Raw genomic sequence first — 19,269 nt, forward strand, 5'->3', positions numbered from 1 at the left:
AAGTGACAATGCCCTTTTCACCGGGTGTCACAGGTCGACCCAGAAAATATCAAATATTTAAAGTTCAGTAACAATCTTGAAATATATCATTCAGAAAACTATAACAGTGCAAAACATGTCAACCTGATCAATAGAAAAGTATTTGCAAAAATTTTGAACTTACGATGTTCTACCAATTCAACTTGCTGCTATTTCCCTCAGCACTTATTAGTTTCTTTGGTGATGCCTCCTGTTTCTTCTGTGCCTAAATGCATCACCAACTGCTTTTTTTGTTTTTGCCTTATGTTGTTGCTACTGCACCTCCTGCTCAAAGTTGTCAACTGTCTCAATAAAGCCAGCACTCATTTATGCTAGTCTGCTGCACCACCTCTTTTATTGCTTCTTTTGGCAATATCTATAGGTTTTTCTTCACATGCTTTGTGTGTATGTCCAATGTACCATCACTTTCTGATTTTTCTGTTATTTTTGTCATGCAGCCTAAGCTTGCTGCAGTTGTTAGTGCAGTATTGCCCATGATTATGTCTACTACACTGACTATTCTCATATTTTTTTACATCTGCTACAGCTTCACAGCTTCAACAGGGGTTCTCAAGTTTTCCACCACCCCAATGGTCGAGGTCTCTCCTCTTTAAGTACAGGATTATGTACTTCAAGTTAACAATCTTCTTTTGTGGTGGACATCCTAATATTGTGTTAGCAGTGACCAAAAGGGTCTTAGACTGTTCCAAGGTTTGAATCTGGAAGTTGGAGCATTGTCATGAAAATTTTGCCTAAGAAGGGTACAATAAGTTTTTCCTTCGGAGTGAGCACTGGTTCTAGATAGTCTTCAGATCTCTTTATTGACTGTGGGGCATAATTCCCATAGTGGAAGGCTATGGTAAGCCTGATATAAGGCTTGCCATTCTCAGTGGTCTGGTCTCGAAGCACAGTTGGAACAGTCTCAATGCTCTTCTCTTCTCTCCATTTAGCTTGATCAGGAAGATCCTAGTTCTGTAATTTTTAGTCATGCTTACTTGAATATATACAGTATTATTAATACACAAGAGAATACTCGAGTTATTATGATGTATGCAACAAAGGAATTTTGGTGTTTATTTTCATGTAATTAAATCTAGCCAACAGGTGTCATGTCACTGCACAGAGCAACAACTTAAAGTTGAAAATAAGCCGACACAAAATACTAAAAATAAAGGTGCCCTTTCTTATTATAAATTAGTGCTAAAATGGTAAACAAAGATAAATAATAATTATACTTTAATAATAACTAATAACAATAAATACTGATGTTTAATGTTACAAGAAATATCTTATAAAGTGATTAACATAAACATAATCATTACACTTCTTAACTAAAATGCAATATAACTCATAATAAATAAATTTCAACAGACTGTATGAACATATATGTTTTAAGTAACATGTCACAGATAACAACTATACACTGAAAAATTCTTCTAATGTATAGAAGACGAAAGCTCTAAGTCAGGTAAAAGATTGAGATTGCATAAGGACCTCATTAATCTCAGGATCACAGTCAGACCACAATCTAGACTGCAACATTACACCCAAATGTGAAATGTTGAAGAGTATACAGGAATGAAATTGAGAGCAAATGAGATTTATGGAAGTTATGGCAATGTATGAATATGCGATTACTTCCTTCTTTACTTCTAGCTTCCATAATATTCTCTTCTATGATAACCAAGATAATGTTATACAGTATATGGTGTTGGAATAATAATAGCTTTCTTAGATTTTAAATAATGTATTAGCACAAGAGACTTTCTTATTCACTATTTTAATACAGTGATACCATATCCTGGATTATTCACCTAAGATTGTTCTCCTGTCTTTTGATGAGTTTCATAATTACAAAGGAGACAAATACAATAGGAAACAATGCCAAGATTTGGCAAGACTTTACAAACTCCCTTACTACAGACTACTAATCTACATATCACACTTATTTGCACAGCATTAAGAAAAATATTTTGGTGAAAGGAGATTACCTTTCTAAGATAGTATGGCATACTTCAAAGGTAGAGGGCTGTCTACTGCACCCTTGAAAGAGAGCAAAGTCAACAAACATCATCACAAAAGGCACTGCCAACTTGCTAAGCTAATAGCCAAACAAATGTTTCATATGGCATTAGAGAACAAAATATAGACCTTGTATAACAGACCAATTTATAAGCTTTGAATATGTTCACTAATGATAAATGCTGTCTGGCTCATTTACTTGTGAAAATATTTGGTTAAGAAGCGTGTAACACTCACAGTATTTGTCTTTGACTAAGCTATCTATCACTGAGTGGGATTAGAATTATTACTACCTTCAAATTACACCAGAATATCACAAATGTGTGAGATAACTGGTAAGAAGGAAGATAACATTTTGGCCATCAAAATTAAATCAGTTTCCACAGAAGAGTGCATATGTACACAATGAATATTGAATGTAAAAGTTAATTGTAAATCTATGTGTTTGCATCACAATATTCATTTAATAAACTTTTGAAACAAAATGTAACTTGCTATCACATACACAACCTGTTCCTTTGTAAGTGTAACCATACACTGGCAAACCAATCTTTCTATCTTTGAAAAGTCTTACTTGTAGTTTCTTGTGGGAATATAATTAGTGATATCAACCAAAAGACATTCTTAACAGTTGATAGTTTACTACAAACTTACTCGTGCTAATGAAGACACTCTGGCTTTGCATCCACTAGGTGATTCTGTCATAAAAGTCTGTCATTATGAAAGAAAAAAGAAAAAAAAATGGAAGGTGAAGTGAAAGAATCTACTGAGGGTTGTATTGCACTAACATTTTACTCTAGATAGATATTTTCCATAGACAAGTGAATGTATGATTGACTTTATATCTGTTTCCAGAAGTTTTGGTAATGAGAGACACCTAGGATCAACCAAAGAATTAGAGAGCCTCTACTTAGTACAAGTAAATCTCATAAACTTAGAAGGCCGAATGACCAGAGAACACAAGGTATGTGACAAAATCCTTCACAGTTCAAATTTCAGTGAGTTTAAACATGTAAAACCACATTAAACACAGTAGTAGCTATTAAGCTTCAATATATCAAATGAAAAAAAAATACACAGAGTATGCACTGTTTCAGTATGGATTGATTTTTACAAGAAGAATGAAATTATGAGACTCCACATAAGGTTCGTGACAAAGGTCTTTATACATTTCTTTATTTAATATTATCAAATACTAGAACCCTGCTAATTCCACTCTCAAAAGTTCTATGGAAAATAAATATTAATTTTCAACTAATTTTGCCTGTTTCAGATGTTTCACTCATTTGAATACCTATATCTCTATACATTTACATATATACTTATATATACATAAATTTTTAAATATGCATATATACATATTTATATATACATTTATATGCATACATACATATTTATATATGCATGCCTACATATATATGCATAGGTACAATGCACATATACATACGTAAACACACATGTATACATGCATATAAATATACATACATAAAAGTATACACATATTTACACATGTATACTGTATCTATTTCATTCAATGCAGTAAATAAATTAGAAAATGCAGAATGACCCTGAAGTAGCAAAACTGCAGGATGCTATGAAATCGAAAGCACCACGAACCCACACCAGTCCTAATCAGAACAGGTCTTAGTCGCAATATGTATAACTCCTTCCCTTAGATTAGGTTTGGTCAGGTCAGTCAAAATCAGACTAGTTCCAAGCTAAATTCTGCAAAGTTAACCAGAACTAACCTGTCTTGAAATTATTCCAGCTTGTACAGTAATATGAATACACAACCTGAGCTAAATCATTATAGCTATATTATCAGTTTAGGTAGACCTTTTACCAAAGGTACCAAAGGTAATACTTATGTACCTGGTCTCAGAAAATGCCTCAAGTCACTGATAATACAGCCAAATATAGTTATCAAACAGTTTAATGTCTGCAGAACTGAATGAATATAAACAACATTAACCTCCTTTGCAATAAAAAGGCAGTACATATGTATGACTGAAATACATTGTCATGGCTCACCTTAAAATGGAAATGTAAAAAATAGCGCTATTACTTTGGTTTTTTTTTTTAATTATATACTTGGATACAAATCCAACACTGCTTTATGCTCATAACTTTTTTTTTCAGTCACACTAACCATGAATACAGTGCCTTCAAGTTTTGTGACCAGACATGACTATATGACATCTCAAGAAAACTTTAAATTCTCTCTGGTATGAAGTTCTTGATCGGTCATTGTATTCAAGGAATAAATTTTTCTCTTTGAAAAGTTCTGAGTTACACAGAAATCACTCCTACAACTATATCAGTCAGTTTAGTACAGTCAAAAGTATGAACACATGTGACCCTACCAGGTACAAAGTTTTTGTGTACAATTTTACATTGTTTCAGGTTTTCTAACGCACTCTGATATAATTATTCCCGAATCTTTCTCTCCTAACACAAGCTTTGTGATATTTTGGCCTAAATTTTCCATCTTCATAGCATGGCTCAAGTAATTTAACACTAATGAAAATTCTTTTTACTAGTCTCACATTAAGCTTAGAATCATTTAACTTTTTAGTGACTAGCCAAAAAATCAAATGCAATATTAACCCTAACTCCTGTTGATTTGGTACTATTTTGGCATCACTGGTTGCTCTATGGCACTATGGTACAATATAAATCATTTCATACTCATATGGTTTGGCCTGGGTGAGTGGGATGAACCTCTAGAACGAACAATTCCCTCATTTGCTGAAACTCCCAGGACGGGAAAAGACGTAGTCCGCTTGGCAGAACTGGAAAAAAAAAAAAACTTATAATTACTAAATATTACACAGTTGATAACAATGAGAAGAAATCAATCTGAAATTTACAATTTTTCATCTCAAAAAATGCATCAACTTGTATTTGTGTAAAATATATATCCTTATAGGTTCCATTTAATTAAGTGAAATAATACTGCACCTACTAAAGGCAGCAGTTATAAACAAGCTATTTTTTTCCTTGAATAACAACTTAAAGTACTAAATAAAGATACAACAGCAATAATCCATAAAATCCATTATAAAAACAGTGAATATTAAATCTTACAACTAATTTTAAGTGAACTTATCAAACCATGCTTTACAAATGTTCTAAACAATCAGGTAAATTCCATCCAATTTGTTTTAGTCACATATTACAGGAATACCAAAATTATCAGTGTTCACGGCATAAGGAATATAATTAGGAAGTTCTTATTAATAAATTATACACCTCTAGGATTTAACTGTAGCAAAAAATTTCTAATTTATGAAATACCTTTAAATACTTGCAATTAGACACAGGTGAAGTTAAATAATTTTTATGAACTGGTTGGTGCATTTTTTTTTTACTTTTTTTTTTTAGTCAGGAATTCCACTTGCAATCAAAAGGTTACTGCATAAACATTTTGTTGCCATATTAATTTTTATTCTAACATAACTAGCAACTGTAATGTAGTCCATAGAAAGATTGTAGAGCTTGAATTTAATGTCTCAATTCAACATATGGTTGTCTTTTCCAAGATTTCAAATTGCACAAAACTTTTAATGGTAAAAACATTCTGTGTCTGTCTTGCATACTATTATGTACTTGCTAGTGCTGAGTTCATTTCTAAATATTGTGCTATAGGCTCCTCCCAAACGCAACCCTCGCTTTCTTTTTACAAGTAAGGAAACCACAAAAGCTAAAATAAACAGCTCAATAAGTTTGCTGTCCTACAAGGGAAGAGAGAAATAGCCAGTCTTTATTCTACGAACCTCCCCTGATGTTCACATTGCTTCATGTGTTACTGATTACACAAGCTCTCCTTGGTGAGAGAAGGTAGAAATAGAAGCTTTTGCACTGCCAAAATGACAAAAAAAAATGAGTTACAAGAGAATTAAAAGTTAAATAATTATAAATGAAAAAAAACGTGTTAATCAACCAGTTCTAACTTGTAAACCTATAGTATATATAAAAATCTTTTCTCCCTATTAAAAAAATACTCCTGTATCTTAAAGAAATAAGGCTTCCTACTTCCACATACATATTTTCAGAAGACAATTGTGGATATCAATTAATACTATTCTGTGCTACACATGTAATGTTGTAGTGAGGACATCTTTTCGTAGCACCTGTTTTTTATGGGACGGTTGAAAATACAATTAATGTAAAAATGTATTTACTAATACAAAAAATCAATAGTTAACATTTTACTTGTTTAAGCAGTAACCTTACTAGGCACAAGTATTTTAATTAATCAGTGCTGTAAAGGATCTTGTACATTTAGTAACCAGGAACAAAATCATGTTGAAGACATGCAAATAAACTGGGACAAATTAGCAAATCTAATGACAGTTTCATACTTGTAGAGCTCATCTCCAGCCCACTTTCAACCATGAGCATGACGTATGAAAGTGGTTCAAACTTGCTGTTCTTATAATTGTTCAGTACACAAACAAGCAAAAAATTTAACCCAATGATACTGACATTGTCCTAAAGAAGAAAACGAAAAAAATAAATTAAAAACAAGAAGCACTGTGCAGTCTAGACAACTAAATTTGTTCAACCCTGCACATACTGCCAATTTTAACGGCTGCCATATCATTCTTTGCGATTTGAAGACACTTTCTGGGCTGCCCAATATCTGCAAAAAATTATATGAATTCAAAGCCAAAATGAAAAATAAATAATTTGGCCCTAGTCCTACCCTGGTAAATGTTTTAGGTAAAAGACTGTACATCGGGTTTCACTACTCACTAATGTATTTAGGTACTGTAATTTAACCACCCAAATTCCAAGGTAGGGAAAGACCATATGTAGCATTAATAAAACCTTGAAATCTTGGGAGTTCTTCGTAAAGAAATTTTACTTCATTAACTATAGTTAGTATATGAACTATAGCATAGTTAGAGCAAAAGGTACATAGAGACTAAACACTACTGTAGTGCACAAAAAAAGTGGAATTTTAATATAAACTGCAACACAAAATTAGGAACCAACAAAACAAACAGAAATGCAACATACAAATTCAACACTATACAAAAATTAATAGCACTATATCATTATGGCCGTCCTGTTTCAGATATGTGAAGTACTGCCGTAATACCACAAATCCTAAACATATTTAACAGAATAACTCACTAAATAAAAAGCCAAGTCCATTGTGATTCTGATGTGGCAGTGCTTTCTTCTATAATTCCAAATACTGTACAGTAATATGGCTTTTCCATTCTTTCAGAAACTGACCTTAAATAGCCTGAAAACGATTGTGAATTTTGGTCACAACCTATCTTGTAACAGATAATCATTAAAAAATCCTTGATATAATTCTGTTGCTCCTAAACACACAAAATTGTATCCTACATCTTCATCATGGTAGGTGGCACAGTACCTAACATCTAAAATAGTGTACTACAGTATATTACCCTAGTATTTGCTGATAAAGTGCATTAAGTTTTCAGAAAACTAAATTCCTCTGAAATATACAGTAAATACTGTTACTAATTGCTCTATAAAAGAAAACCAAATAAATTCTATAAATATCGAGAGCAAGCAAATATATTTTAGGGAAAATTCTCAACTTAGTTTGACAAATTTTTGAAATTTCCAATTTTTTGTAGAAATAGGTTATAATTGTTCCAACCACCAGCAAATACCAGGATATCTTACACACTGAAGCCTTACCTCTTCTCCTGATCATTACTTTGAACAGTAAATATGAATAAAAAATGCCTTGCAATATCAATATTAGAGTTCCTCAGAACAAGAAGTTCCTAGAACGGCAAATGAACGTGAAGTGTATACAATATAATGAAAGGGGGAAAAACAGAATTTCAATTAATAATAAAATTACTTACTTCTATAATCACCTGGCGTTCACATGGCTTCTCTCTCGAAGCTGGTTAAGTTTTGCTACTGACCCTGAACTAAAAATTTCCAGTTTTCTTTCCTTGCAATTGTCCTACCCATCTAGTATACTACCGAGATAATATGATTGTGCATGGAAATACTGCTATGTGGGTAAAACCCTACTAGCTGATTGGTTGGACAAAATAATTCTAAATCAATCAGCTAGTAGGAAACTTTTCCAAGCTAAAAGGGCACCCCTGCGAGTCAGTGGAAATCCGCCTCATTAAAAAGAATTGAGCATCACTAGGCAATGGGATGTACAGTATATGAATGTAAGGTGAGAATAGAAATACTGTAAGTAATTTTATTACTAAATTCTGTTTATTTCTATGAACCTTCTCTGGCATTCATATGGCCTACTCCCTCTTTCAGAAGGCAGGATACTTAAGAAAGATTAAGAAATGTAAAACCCCTTTTTAAGTAAGCACTTCAAGTGACTAGACTAGTTTTCCCTAACAATAAGTTTGAAGGTAATTTACCGTAAATTATTAAGGAGTAATAATTCATAATTCCAAATTTCAAATTACAAAAGCTAAAAATTCACTAAGAGCTAAAGCTTATAATGTTATCAAGGACTGTAAAAAAGCATAAATTCCTCTCGGAAAAATAAACAATTTAAAACTACTGTATACCAGCATTTTACTATATTACCTATCAACCCTGAAATTTTCCATAGAGAAAATTATATAACAAACAGACTTTTAAAAGAAAATCTTTGAGAACAATACATCACTCACACCTACCACAGAACAAAATGCCTAGAAATTCTTATATGCAAATCAGGCTTATTTTAAATTATGTTTAGTAAAGAAAGACTGTACAACAATGAGCTGCTGCTAAAACTTTTTCCAAATACTGTAAAGACTTCTACAATAGTTAAGAAAAGTAGCTGAATATTTAAGAATATGAACTTTAACTTTCAGGTTGATCATTTGATTTGGATCCAATTCTCTGTGCACTTCTGTCCCTAGACTTTTAATGAAAAAATCCAAAGCATTTCTGGAGAGATCAAAGTTTGAAGTTCCCCCAGAAATTAGGAGAGCCTTTCCCCTAATCTTTTCGTTTTTCCAAATAAAACTTTACGTCCCATATGTGACATAGGAATTTATTTTCTGAGGTATTACTAATATCTATCTCCAAAGGATTGGGAAATATTGAGTCAAAACTTTTGTTTTTAAATCTTTTTTAGCATTGAAGGTATGTAAGAGAAAATCTTTTCATTCTCACCAAAGCCCATTTTTATAGGAAGGAGCCATTAGTTCACATATATAGTATGGTTAGCTGATGTTGGAGCTGAAAAGAAGTTTTGACCAATATATAAAAGAAAGTCCTTCTAAATACCAAAATAAAAGCTCTTGATTTTAAGATTACATCTAGATTCCATCAAGCCATTCTAACAGCTGGATGTTTCTCAATAACAAATTGCTAGAAAAAAATCTGCAATGAGGAAAAACCAAGCCTAGATGTTTAAGCTCAGTGTCAAGTATGGACTATCTATAACCCTAATAGCTGAAATAGACAATTTCTTTCCAAAAAATAAAAACAACAATATCCAAATGAATTCCCGTTACTGAAATATATGTACTTAGACTTGCATCAATCAAAAAATTTCATTGTCTTTATATATTGTTTATTATTGGTCAACTGTCTTTGGATCCTAAAGACTATCTACGGGACCTAGAAACCTCTTTTTCTCTCTGTTCAAGTAGTTAAAGCATGTACAGTAGGGAGTTTAGGTGAACCTCTATGGAAACTGGTTGTCTGAGAAGATTGGTCTTGTAAAGTAACCTATTTGGTAACCAATTTGGTTAATCCAACAATAAGAAGCCAAAGATATGTTACCCATTCCCTCTAAGGCTAAAAGAGAGGCACCAAAGTCATGTTGGCAATTAAAAATTGAGGAAAGAGGAAAATCATACAGTATAGATTAGACCAGTCCTGTAATATTTTGTCCACCTTCCATTCCAATGGATCTGGAAGTGGAGAGCAATACTCCTCTAATTTGTCGAGATAAAGTAGGTGACAAACATGCCACATTTTACCTACACCCCCCCCCTTTTCATATCCCTTGACATCATAAAGGATGTACAGTACACTATAATTTTGGCAAAACTTGTTGAATTTTCTGAACTTGCTAGGTAATACATTCACTTTCACTGGAATAAACAGCGACAGAAAATTTATTTCCTTCATTATCATCAAAGATAGGAGAAATTTCACTATCCGAAACCAAGATTCCAACCTGGTTCCCCGCTACTTCTAAATATAAGTCAGTGCCATCAATTTGCCAAAATAAATTGCCACGCACTTCTCCATTACCAGATATTTCTGAGCTCAAAGGTTTTGCGCACTGGCAAGATTACAGTACCAAGTAATGCTATGTCATATTAATTTTTCTTCAACAGACTCCCTGACAGTTGAAGCAAATAGGTGGTGGTGTACTCCAACCTTCTTGGGAGACATCCTTGATAAGAGATACATCCAGAAACCTCTCTTCCAACAACATACCCTTAACCAAACAGTAAGGATAGTACCATCATTTCACCAGGTGTAATAAGTTTTGCATTACTGGACCAAAGGAAGTGTCCAGATTGGACATATATTCCAAAGTCAATGAAGATGCAACTGTAATTTGCACATCTTCAATAGACTCTTCAAAAATAATTCCTCTGAAGATCCCATGGTCCTCCAGTAACCTCATCCACATCCAAACTGACAATGCTTTCATCTGCTTGAACTTCAACAACAGAAGGACTGAATCCTCTTTTCTAATGGTAAAGCTCAAAAAGGAACTATTGCTATTATCATCCCCAAACACAGAATCCTTTGAGAAGAAGAAACCAGGAGAGTATTCTTGTTGACCAGGACTCCTAACCCCTTTTGAATAACCTGAGTACCAAAAATTGTTAAATTTTAATCTTTTCCAAAGAATCGTTCAAAATTATTGAACCGTCTATGTATAACAGAGCTCTGATATCCAGGAACCTCAACTATTAACCTTATTAGGTTAGGCTAGTATTGCTGTCTTTGCCTGAAGACTCATTGGCCTTCTTAAATGTAACTAACAAAGAAAGAGAGAAACTATTAGGGAGCTCATTACTATCAAACCCTCAAAGCTCGTTAATAGCTAAGGGCCCTTTCCTCCTCCTCCTAACTGTAATCAACTATCCTAGTCCTCTTTCAATGTTTCCCTGAACTAACATTAATTTCCTTTTAGGTTCGACAGCTAGTTACCACCTAAACAGACTTCATAAGAGGAACAGTACGCAATCATAATCTCTACAACTATTATTTAAATTCCAATATTCCATCATGCCTTGAACAACTCTCACAGCAGGAATTACAAACAAATCTAGAAGAAGACCTCTTATTATGGCAAATAACCTAAAACACAAAATTAACCCAATCTACTGGGAGGGGGGGGACACATCCATACTTTTCAGTTAAAGGTGACAAAAAGCCAATAATATTGCCATTAATTACCAAATCATCTCAATACTGTACTAGAGGCCTAAGACTGCTGAAAGGAAAGAAACAGGAAATTTTCAGTTTTAGGGTATAGCGATCTTCGAGAGAGGAGCAATATGAACATTAGGGGAGTTTCTTTAAAAATAAATTCTGTAAATCTGCTGAAATAAGCTTGACAGCTGTTAACAGCACTGTACTAAAAATTTCAATGATACAGGACTGTGGTGTACATCAAAGTATACATCATTATACAACCAAAATTCTTTTCTATGTTAGACTAAAGACCAAAATAGGCCAAATATACGATTGATGGGTTGTGATGAAAACAACTGGATCCTTGATTGGTGCATTTACAAAAGGAATACCAAAAGAAAAAAAAAGAAAAGAAAAAAAAAAGAAAAAAAAAGAAATCCAGAGCCAAAATAATCTCAAAAGTAGAGGCATTCCAGTGAATCACTGATATGATTTGTTGACAAATTTTCCTATTGTGAATTTGAAGTACAAAAGTCCATTAAAATTACAAGTAAAGTACTGTACTGTACTTCTTTATAAACTAAGTTCTCTGATAGAGATGTACAAAATAATCATGACTCTAACCCAACAGGTGCTGTGAAAATTTTATTGATGCTTTATTTTCAAATTTTGCAGGATTTTCTCTCATAGTTCTTGTGCTTATCTCACCGACAGATACTGTATTCTTTACCCAATCAGCTTGCGTATGGAAGGAAGAGTCGCCAGATAGTACATTTTTTACATACAATAAAGGGAAAAAAGGTAATAACTTCAGCTGGTGGGTGGAGTCAAAACATTTTTTTCCCTTGTGTGTTAAGCGGTAGTCTCTCATTCAGTTCCAGTACATTTTGTCTTTTTTTTCTTCCCCTTTTTTATTAATTTGAATGGCCTCTCAGGATACCTAATGATGATTTTAAATCATTTCATAGTGACAGTGATTGTGACATATCGACTGATGACGATGATGGCAATATGCAAATCGACATGGGAAATTTATAGTTCCGAGTGTATCCGCTAGTATCTGCTACATTCAGGAGTTGAAATTGATGCTAAATGAAGTAAGTTCATCTGCATATGCAATGAGCTTGTTTTCTAGCCCAAACAACATATGTGAATATATTGATTTGAGCTTTTTGCAGAGACTTGTAGGGCTGGTAAACATAACAGAAATTCCCATCCCTTAGAATGTCTGGCATCCTTAACTGATGTTATGATTGACATATTTGTCAATGAAACTAACAAATATGCAAACAAATGAAAAAATAAAGAATTGAGGACTGCTTCTATGAATGAAACTTTCTCCTATCAACAATGTGAAATCTTACTGGAGTACTTCTGAGCCAAGGGACAAGTTCCCTTTCATTGGTAGATTTCTTCTAAATTATGATGCCTAGAGATAATCCTGATTTTTATCCATGGCTTTTTATAGGCCTTTTTGGATTCATATAATCAGTTGATCAAACATTATATTCCAGAGCAGACCATATCATTAGGTGAAAGCATGGTAGGCGTGCGTAAGATGTGCTTACATTCAGTATATGCCAAATAAAAGACATTCATTATGGAATAAAGAAATTTGAGATATGTGAGACTGGTAACTGTGAGTAAAAGATAAATTCTTGTAAATTGATATAGCTGCTTATAACATTTTCTCATGCTGAAAACATTGCTTTAAAGACACAACATGGTGATATTTTAAAACCCCAAGTTATCAATGATAATAATACAGTATTGAAATTGGAGGGTATTGACCTTTGTGACCGAAGGTGCATCATTACGCGGCTCAAAGATCTACGAAGAAATATTGAAAAAATTCTTAATGAATCTTTCTAATATTGCAGTGCTAGATTAATTTGTAATATATAAGACACATACTGACAAACCTGTTGATAGAAGCACATTTATTAGTTTGTTAGTAGGAGCACTTAGCACAGATGAGGAATCTTTTTCCCATCCCCTTATCCCCGTATCACCTTTATCATCTCCAAGTAGCTGTCTGTCAAACTATGGCTCACTTGGTCCCGCTTCAAGTGGAATTGGGACCCAGCACAGTTATGTAAGACTGGAAGTTACGAAACTAAGATTGTGTGCCGTTGGTTCTAAATGGTCCAAGCACTGGTGCCCAGGATGAAACGCCGGCATTCATGAAATGTGTTGGCCCGAATTGGATCACTACTTTAGGGTGAAAGGACGCCCTAAAAAGAAACCTAAAGATGATGTATAAAATGAAAATTAAGCCTGTACATATGTAAACACGTAAGTATTTTACATTATTCTTTCTTGCTTTCAAAAAGTATGCATCATTGGAGTTTGCCGTAGCGTTTGTAAAAATATGCATAAAATACATAAAAACACATCCATTCCACACCTAATAAATTATTGCATATTTTTATTTTTTTTTTATGTGGTTGTTAACTGAATCTACTAGCATTTTCACATAAAAGAAATTAAAATGCACCAAAATCTGTTTCGTCAAGACCTTCAAACCGAAAAAAAAACAAATTTTCTTTATAAATATATTCTTTTAACTTATGCAAGATTTGATTATTGATTATGAATCTACATTTCAAGGACATTCCATTGATATACAAATATTGGTTAATTTATTTTGTAATACGCAAGAATATTAGTTTCGTAATAAAATCAGGGAATCTCTACATGCGGTACGGTCGCTGTTCTTTGGTAGCATTCTCCTCGCACATATTGGGTTAAAGATATGACATGCCTTACAACTTATCCACACTAAATTGAGCCCATAATTATGTAACTCCTATTTATTACAATATTTAAATTTCATTATCTTCTATTACAAAATTTCAATCTATAGGTAATCCGCCTCACTGAATGAATACAATAATATTCATATTACCAACTTACCGGGTAAATTTATACTTAACAATACTATCACCATTCCATTTTATCTACAAGAAATATAATAAATTTTTGGAAAGAAAACAAAGAAATTCACTAACAAAGACAGCTACCTAAGCCATAGCAATTTTATTGAATGTTATTTGAGCTTTGTTTTCCTTCCATTTTTTTCTCAATAATTAACTCTATTGAATTACTATTTAAATGATGGCAAGGATATCCACCTCTAAATTTCTGTAGGGATCAAGAAATCTCATCTAACATGGCATGGCAATGCACACACACACAATATTTCAGACTGTGAAGTCAAAACATGACCAGACCAAGGACACTCAATTCCGTTACCTTTTGAATTTTGGGGTTCTATTGAGAATATCTAAAAAACACGATATTGTAGTCATGCATGTTATCATACTGCCTTCCTAAATGAGTGAGTAACATACTAGGGTTATCATGATTATATCATGTATGGGGTTCCTATCTAAGACTGGGAACTTACTGACAATATCACAGGGATACTGTACAGTCACTGTAATTCTGTACGGAGATTCTATTGCTAATGACCTGGGACAACTATTTCAGTGTGCAAAAATTAATTTATCTTACTCTTTCCCCTTCCACGAAGACAGATACACTGGAAGAATTCAATATGCATCATATACACAATTTGTGATAAAATCAAGCATTTTGTTAATTATTGGTAAAGTTTTGTTCATACTTCTGCAACACATACCAATCTTAAATCTATAATGATAGAATACTAAGAACTTACTTTTGCCTTTTCTAAAAAGTAGTGTATAGCAAGGGCCCTTAGGTTCTGACACTGAAGTAATACATCTGACTTAATAGAGTTTGTACAAGAAGATTTAAAAAAAAAAACAAGAATCTATAGAAAATAGTCAGGGGTTCGGGTATACATTGAAATAATTCTTATGGATAGCAGTCTCTAGAAAAGTATCCATTAAAGAATTACTGTACCTCACACTTCAGAAGAAATTAAACAAAAATTCTCTTTTATCAAAATGTCATAAACTTTTGAAAAGGACTCATACTGAATAACAAATATGACAAAGATAGACACATGATTTGAATGAAAATACACAAAAATAAGCAAACCTCGTGCCAGAATATTTTTTTCTCATTTAAAGTTAAATTCTGAGTATGGACCTCCAGCAAAGATGTATATCGTATTTTCTCTTTTCCTTAAAAAATGTATGTAATTGCATACTGTATATCAATAAATAAGCAAAGCGGAGCACTAATCTTCATGCATTACATCATGAAGATCATGCAGTAACTGCATTGAATGTCTAATGTGTAACTTACCGTCTTCTTCTCAGAGCACTGCTTTGACCTGGCAGGCCAAAGAAGCCCCGTGGAATGACCATTTGCGGATTTCCTTTTGCTGGACGGGATTTCCCCAATGCTGACAGGGAGGTTAAGTGAGCAGCATAACCTTCTGACAACACCTGAAAAAACAAATCAACAATTAGTCATACAAAATATTCACTTCAAAATTCCCCTGTAGGGGCTTGAATCTAAATTTTTTTCTAACAAACCCATTACCTATGAATGACGTAAAATGTTACACTATCATCCCAGATGCTTCGCACCCTTTTAACAGAAAGAAAATGGCTGTCAGTAGGTAATTATTTCCATGAGTCTTATCTCTGAATAGAACAATGTGCTGTGTGATCTTCAAGGACTTAAGGCTGGAACAAGGAATCTAATACAACAAAATACCAAAGAAATATTCATAGTCTTCTTGCTCTAGGACCAGTGTTTCACCGTACAAAGCAAAACAAAAACCTAACAAGTTACTGTAGCACCTTAGTTTAAGAGAAAGTGCTATTGGTCCCATGTCAGCTAATTTATCAGCTCATTCCTTCACAATTAATATTGTGATGAACTAAAAAAGTAACTCTTTTGCAACAAAATTCATACCCCATTAAGCTCTTACAACTCATGGATTAGAAGATACAAATAATGATAAATTTAATTGTTTGAAACAAGAGATCTGCTAACACAAGCACAATAGTATCAACTGACTGCCACTTCCTTTTAAAGAGGGAGTGTAATGTCTGTGATAATTAGGTGGCAAACCAAACTGCTAATATAAAGTAATGAGTTTGTATGTAAAACATTTTGTTCAAGAAAAATATTTTTAATAATGTAATTCTTATCACAAAATTGAAAAAAAAAAATAGATTGTATCAGTATTATGACAAATACAAGATTAAAAATTTAATTTTTCTAATTTTAATTACCTGTGCTGTTGCATGTTGTTTTTTACTCGCTTTTCCAACGATGTAGATCTGTTCAGGTTTAAGGCCAATACTATGGTAAACAGTGATATCTTTTGAACTTCCATAAGCTGCCATAATAACTACAGCATGGTCCTAAAAAGAGAAAGGAAAAAACATTAGGAAAGAAGTTTACATATTAACTCCCTTGAACAGCTCAGAGCAATTACCTCCAAATCCAGAAGACATCCCTTATTATTTAAAAAATCCCAAATTATGCCAAGTTACCAAAATCTGGATGGGGTTTAAATCACTAACTACGGAACGTCAGAGTGACGGGAACTGTAAAGACAAAGGATCTGCTGCATACCAAGCCCAGGCTATTGCCATTGCCCTCCAAATTGTCTAGATACTGTACAAGAGTCCTAACACCATTAGAAGGAAAGAAAAGGGGAAATTTTTAGGTATCAGGAAAGTGTTAGTATCAAACCATGCTTTGAGAGAGGAGAATTATAAACCTTATAGAACTTTGATAAAAAATATTTTGTTACTTTACACATTTCCATGACCTCATTGTCATCCACCACTAACATTCACAATACTCATATTGCAAGCTGTAATTTTTTTTTTTCAACAAAAACCATTATACATATTTTCATTTCAGGTAAATTAGCCATTTTAAACTGAAGCATGAGGCTCTGTAATATGTATGATTACATCACTTTTCAGATTAAGTCATGGATCTGTATATGGCTTTAGGCCTGTATCCACTATTAAAAAATCAGCTACAGTACTTGAAAATTATTATTCAAATTAAAAAATAAGTTTTTGATAACATACATTTCATCGTAGTGTTTAAAGATATAAAATAAATAAGTTTACCCCTTTGTAATGACAAACTGACTTCCATTCCATTAATGACTGAAAACTGATCAATGATTTCATCTTGAAATACTTGAAATAAATGAAAAGAAAACACAGTAATACTTACATTAATTAATCCTCTTAAATAATCTGCTTTGTGACCTAATGGATCTCTAGAAAGACCATCAGCAAAGGAAACAAGACCATGAGGGAAATTATGTTGGGCCAACCATGACACCACCTTCTGCTGCTGCATATCTGGTCGTCCCGTCACGTAAATAATCAGGTACCCTAGCTCTTGCCAATGTCTGCAATATTAAAAAAATTGAACTTTTACACCTCCAATACTTTATTAGAATAAAATAATTTTACATCAGCTTTCAGTGCTATCAACATTTGTGAAAGTCTTGACAAATGTTGAGATTCTGTAATGGACAATTTTTTTTTCTTTTTATCAGCAGAAAGCATACATAGGCTACAGGAAGTGTCCGCAATGATAGAAAATGTTATAAACTTTATGCAATCCTTTATGTAGCACCGATGCAAATAGCAGGTACTGTAGCTCACTATATGATATAGTTCTAATTCTAATGCTACTGAAGAGAAATGCCCATAGTATGTGTACAATATTATACTGTCTAATATGCATCTTCTCACACCTACTTAGCTCTTCACTGAAACTATGACCATCTCTGACAGACTTCTTTCCTGGGTATTTTCTTCTTAATCATTTGTTTTACACCTCTATAAGTGATACTGCAAATCTGAGAAATACTAAAAAATAAACCAAAGTTTTTTTAAAATCCCAGCACCCATCCCATGGAAAATTTGTTTTTACACTAGGGACATATTACCGATGAATATAGATTGGCAGACATACCAAGATTTAAGCCTCCATTACCGGAGCACCACACAAGATATTTTAAAATATAGAGATTGCCTTCATTCTTCATGAAAAATCTTGTCTTCTCCAAAAAATATTTGGCAACAAAAACTCCCAACTACCCTGGTTCCAGACGGGAAATTTAAGGTAATTTTGTTATATTTTGTATCTTGACACTATCACCTATCCAGATAACACCAACATCTGCTTCTTACTTGCTGCCTCTTTCACAATGTATTCTCTCTAAGTTTTTACTGCTTTATTTTCAATTTATCTCCAATCTAAATTAAACGTTAATGAATTTTGTTATAGGCATAGGTAAATATGAGTAGGCATGAGCTATTCTACCACTGTTTTGATATAAAGTATCATGCCTAAGATACTAACTTTAATTCTTTAACCAAATAGAATAATGAGCTCACCTTACAACATCCACAGCTCCTGCTCTCACTTTTGGATCCCTTCCAGTAACGGATACAGAGGCAGTGAAAGAACCGTCAATGCTGAACACAACACATTCAGTCTTGGGAGGTACAACAGTCAAATATAGAGTAGCACTGGTATGATCCCCTCTGAAATTGAAAATTTCCAACTTAAATAACTGTCGATGAAAAGGAGCTACTATATTTATTTAAAAGAAAAAAAAAAAAAAAAAACTCAAGTCTATCGATTACCTATGCTTATATTTCAGCGGTCTTTGAATATTCCCTGGTACTACACTTAACCTCACAAAGAAAAACAGTAGCAGCAAAGCATGTTTAATCACCTGAGGCATCCATCAAAGAACTACTGTACCTACTAAAGTAGCTTTAAATTATTTCCAAACATACAGATATCATATTCTTAAAAGGCAATAAGTTATGAAACAAAATATATGACAGGCAAGTAAAAATTAATACAATATGGGTGGTTTGCTTACTGTAAGCCAGCTGTTCTACCTTACACAGTAAGATTACTTGAAAAGAAATATTTAAAATT

The 19,269-nt window shown here is 33.2% G+C and overlaps 1 protein-coding gene across 21 annotated transcripts in view; it reads right to left on the minus strand.

Annotated features, from left to right (window-relative positions):
- Positions 1 to 1,745: 1,745 nt before the first annotated feature.
- The window catches only part of rdgB (retinal degeneration B), a 229,034-nt gene continuing 211,510 nt past the window's right edge, over positions 1,746 to 19,269 (minus strand). For 10 of the 21 annotated variants that reach the window (XR_011046236.1, XR_011046242.1, XR_011046241.1 and 7 more), the window contains 6 exons: positions 18,714 to 18,863; positions 17,536 to 17,716; positions 16,569 to 16,700; positions 15,628 to 15,770; positions 13,404 to 13,637; positions 1,746 to 4,832 (listed from right to left, as the gene is read on the minus strand). Coding sequence is in view for 9 of the 21 variants with exons in the window: in XM_068385541.1 (XP_068241642.1) it covers positions 4,718 to 4,832; positions 15,628 to 15,770; positions 16,569 to 16,700; positions 17,536 to 17,716; positions 18,714 to 18,863 (721 nt within the window). In the remaining 12 variants the exon portion in view is untranslated. Of the gene's footprint in view, positions 4,833 to 6,619; positions 6,686 to 7,182; positions 7,298 to 13,403; positions 13,638 to 15,627; positions 15,771 to 16,568; positions 16,701 to 17,535; positions 17,717 to 18,713; positions 18,864 to 19,269 lie in introns of all 21 variants that reach the window. The other 11 variants (XM_068385541.1, XM_068385539.1, XM_068385538.1 and 8 more) reach the window with 4 other exon arrangements.

Source organism: Palaemon carinicauda, chromosome 13 (assembly GCF_036898095.1).
Source record: "Palaemon carinicauda isolate YSFRI2023 chromosome 13, ASM3689809v2, whole genome shotgun sequence".
NCBI lineage: Eukaryota > Metazoa > Arthropoda > Malacostraca > Decapoda > Palaemonidae > Palaemon > Palaemon carinicauda.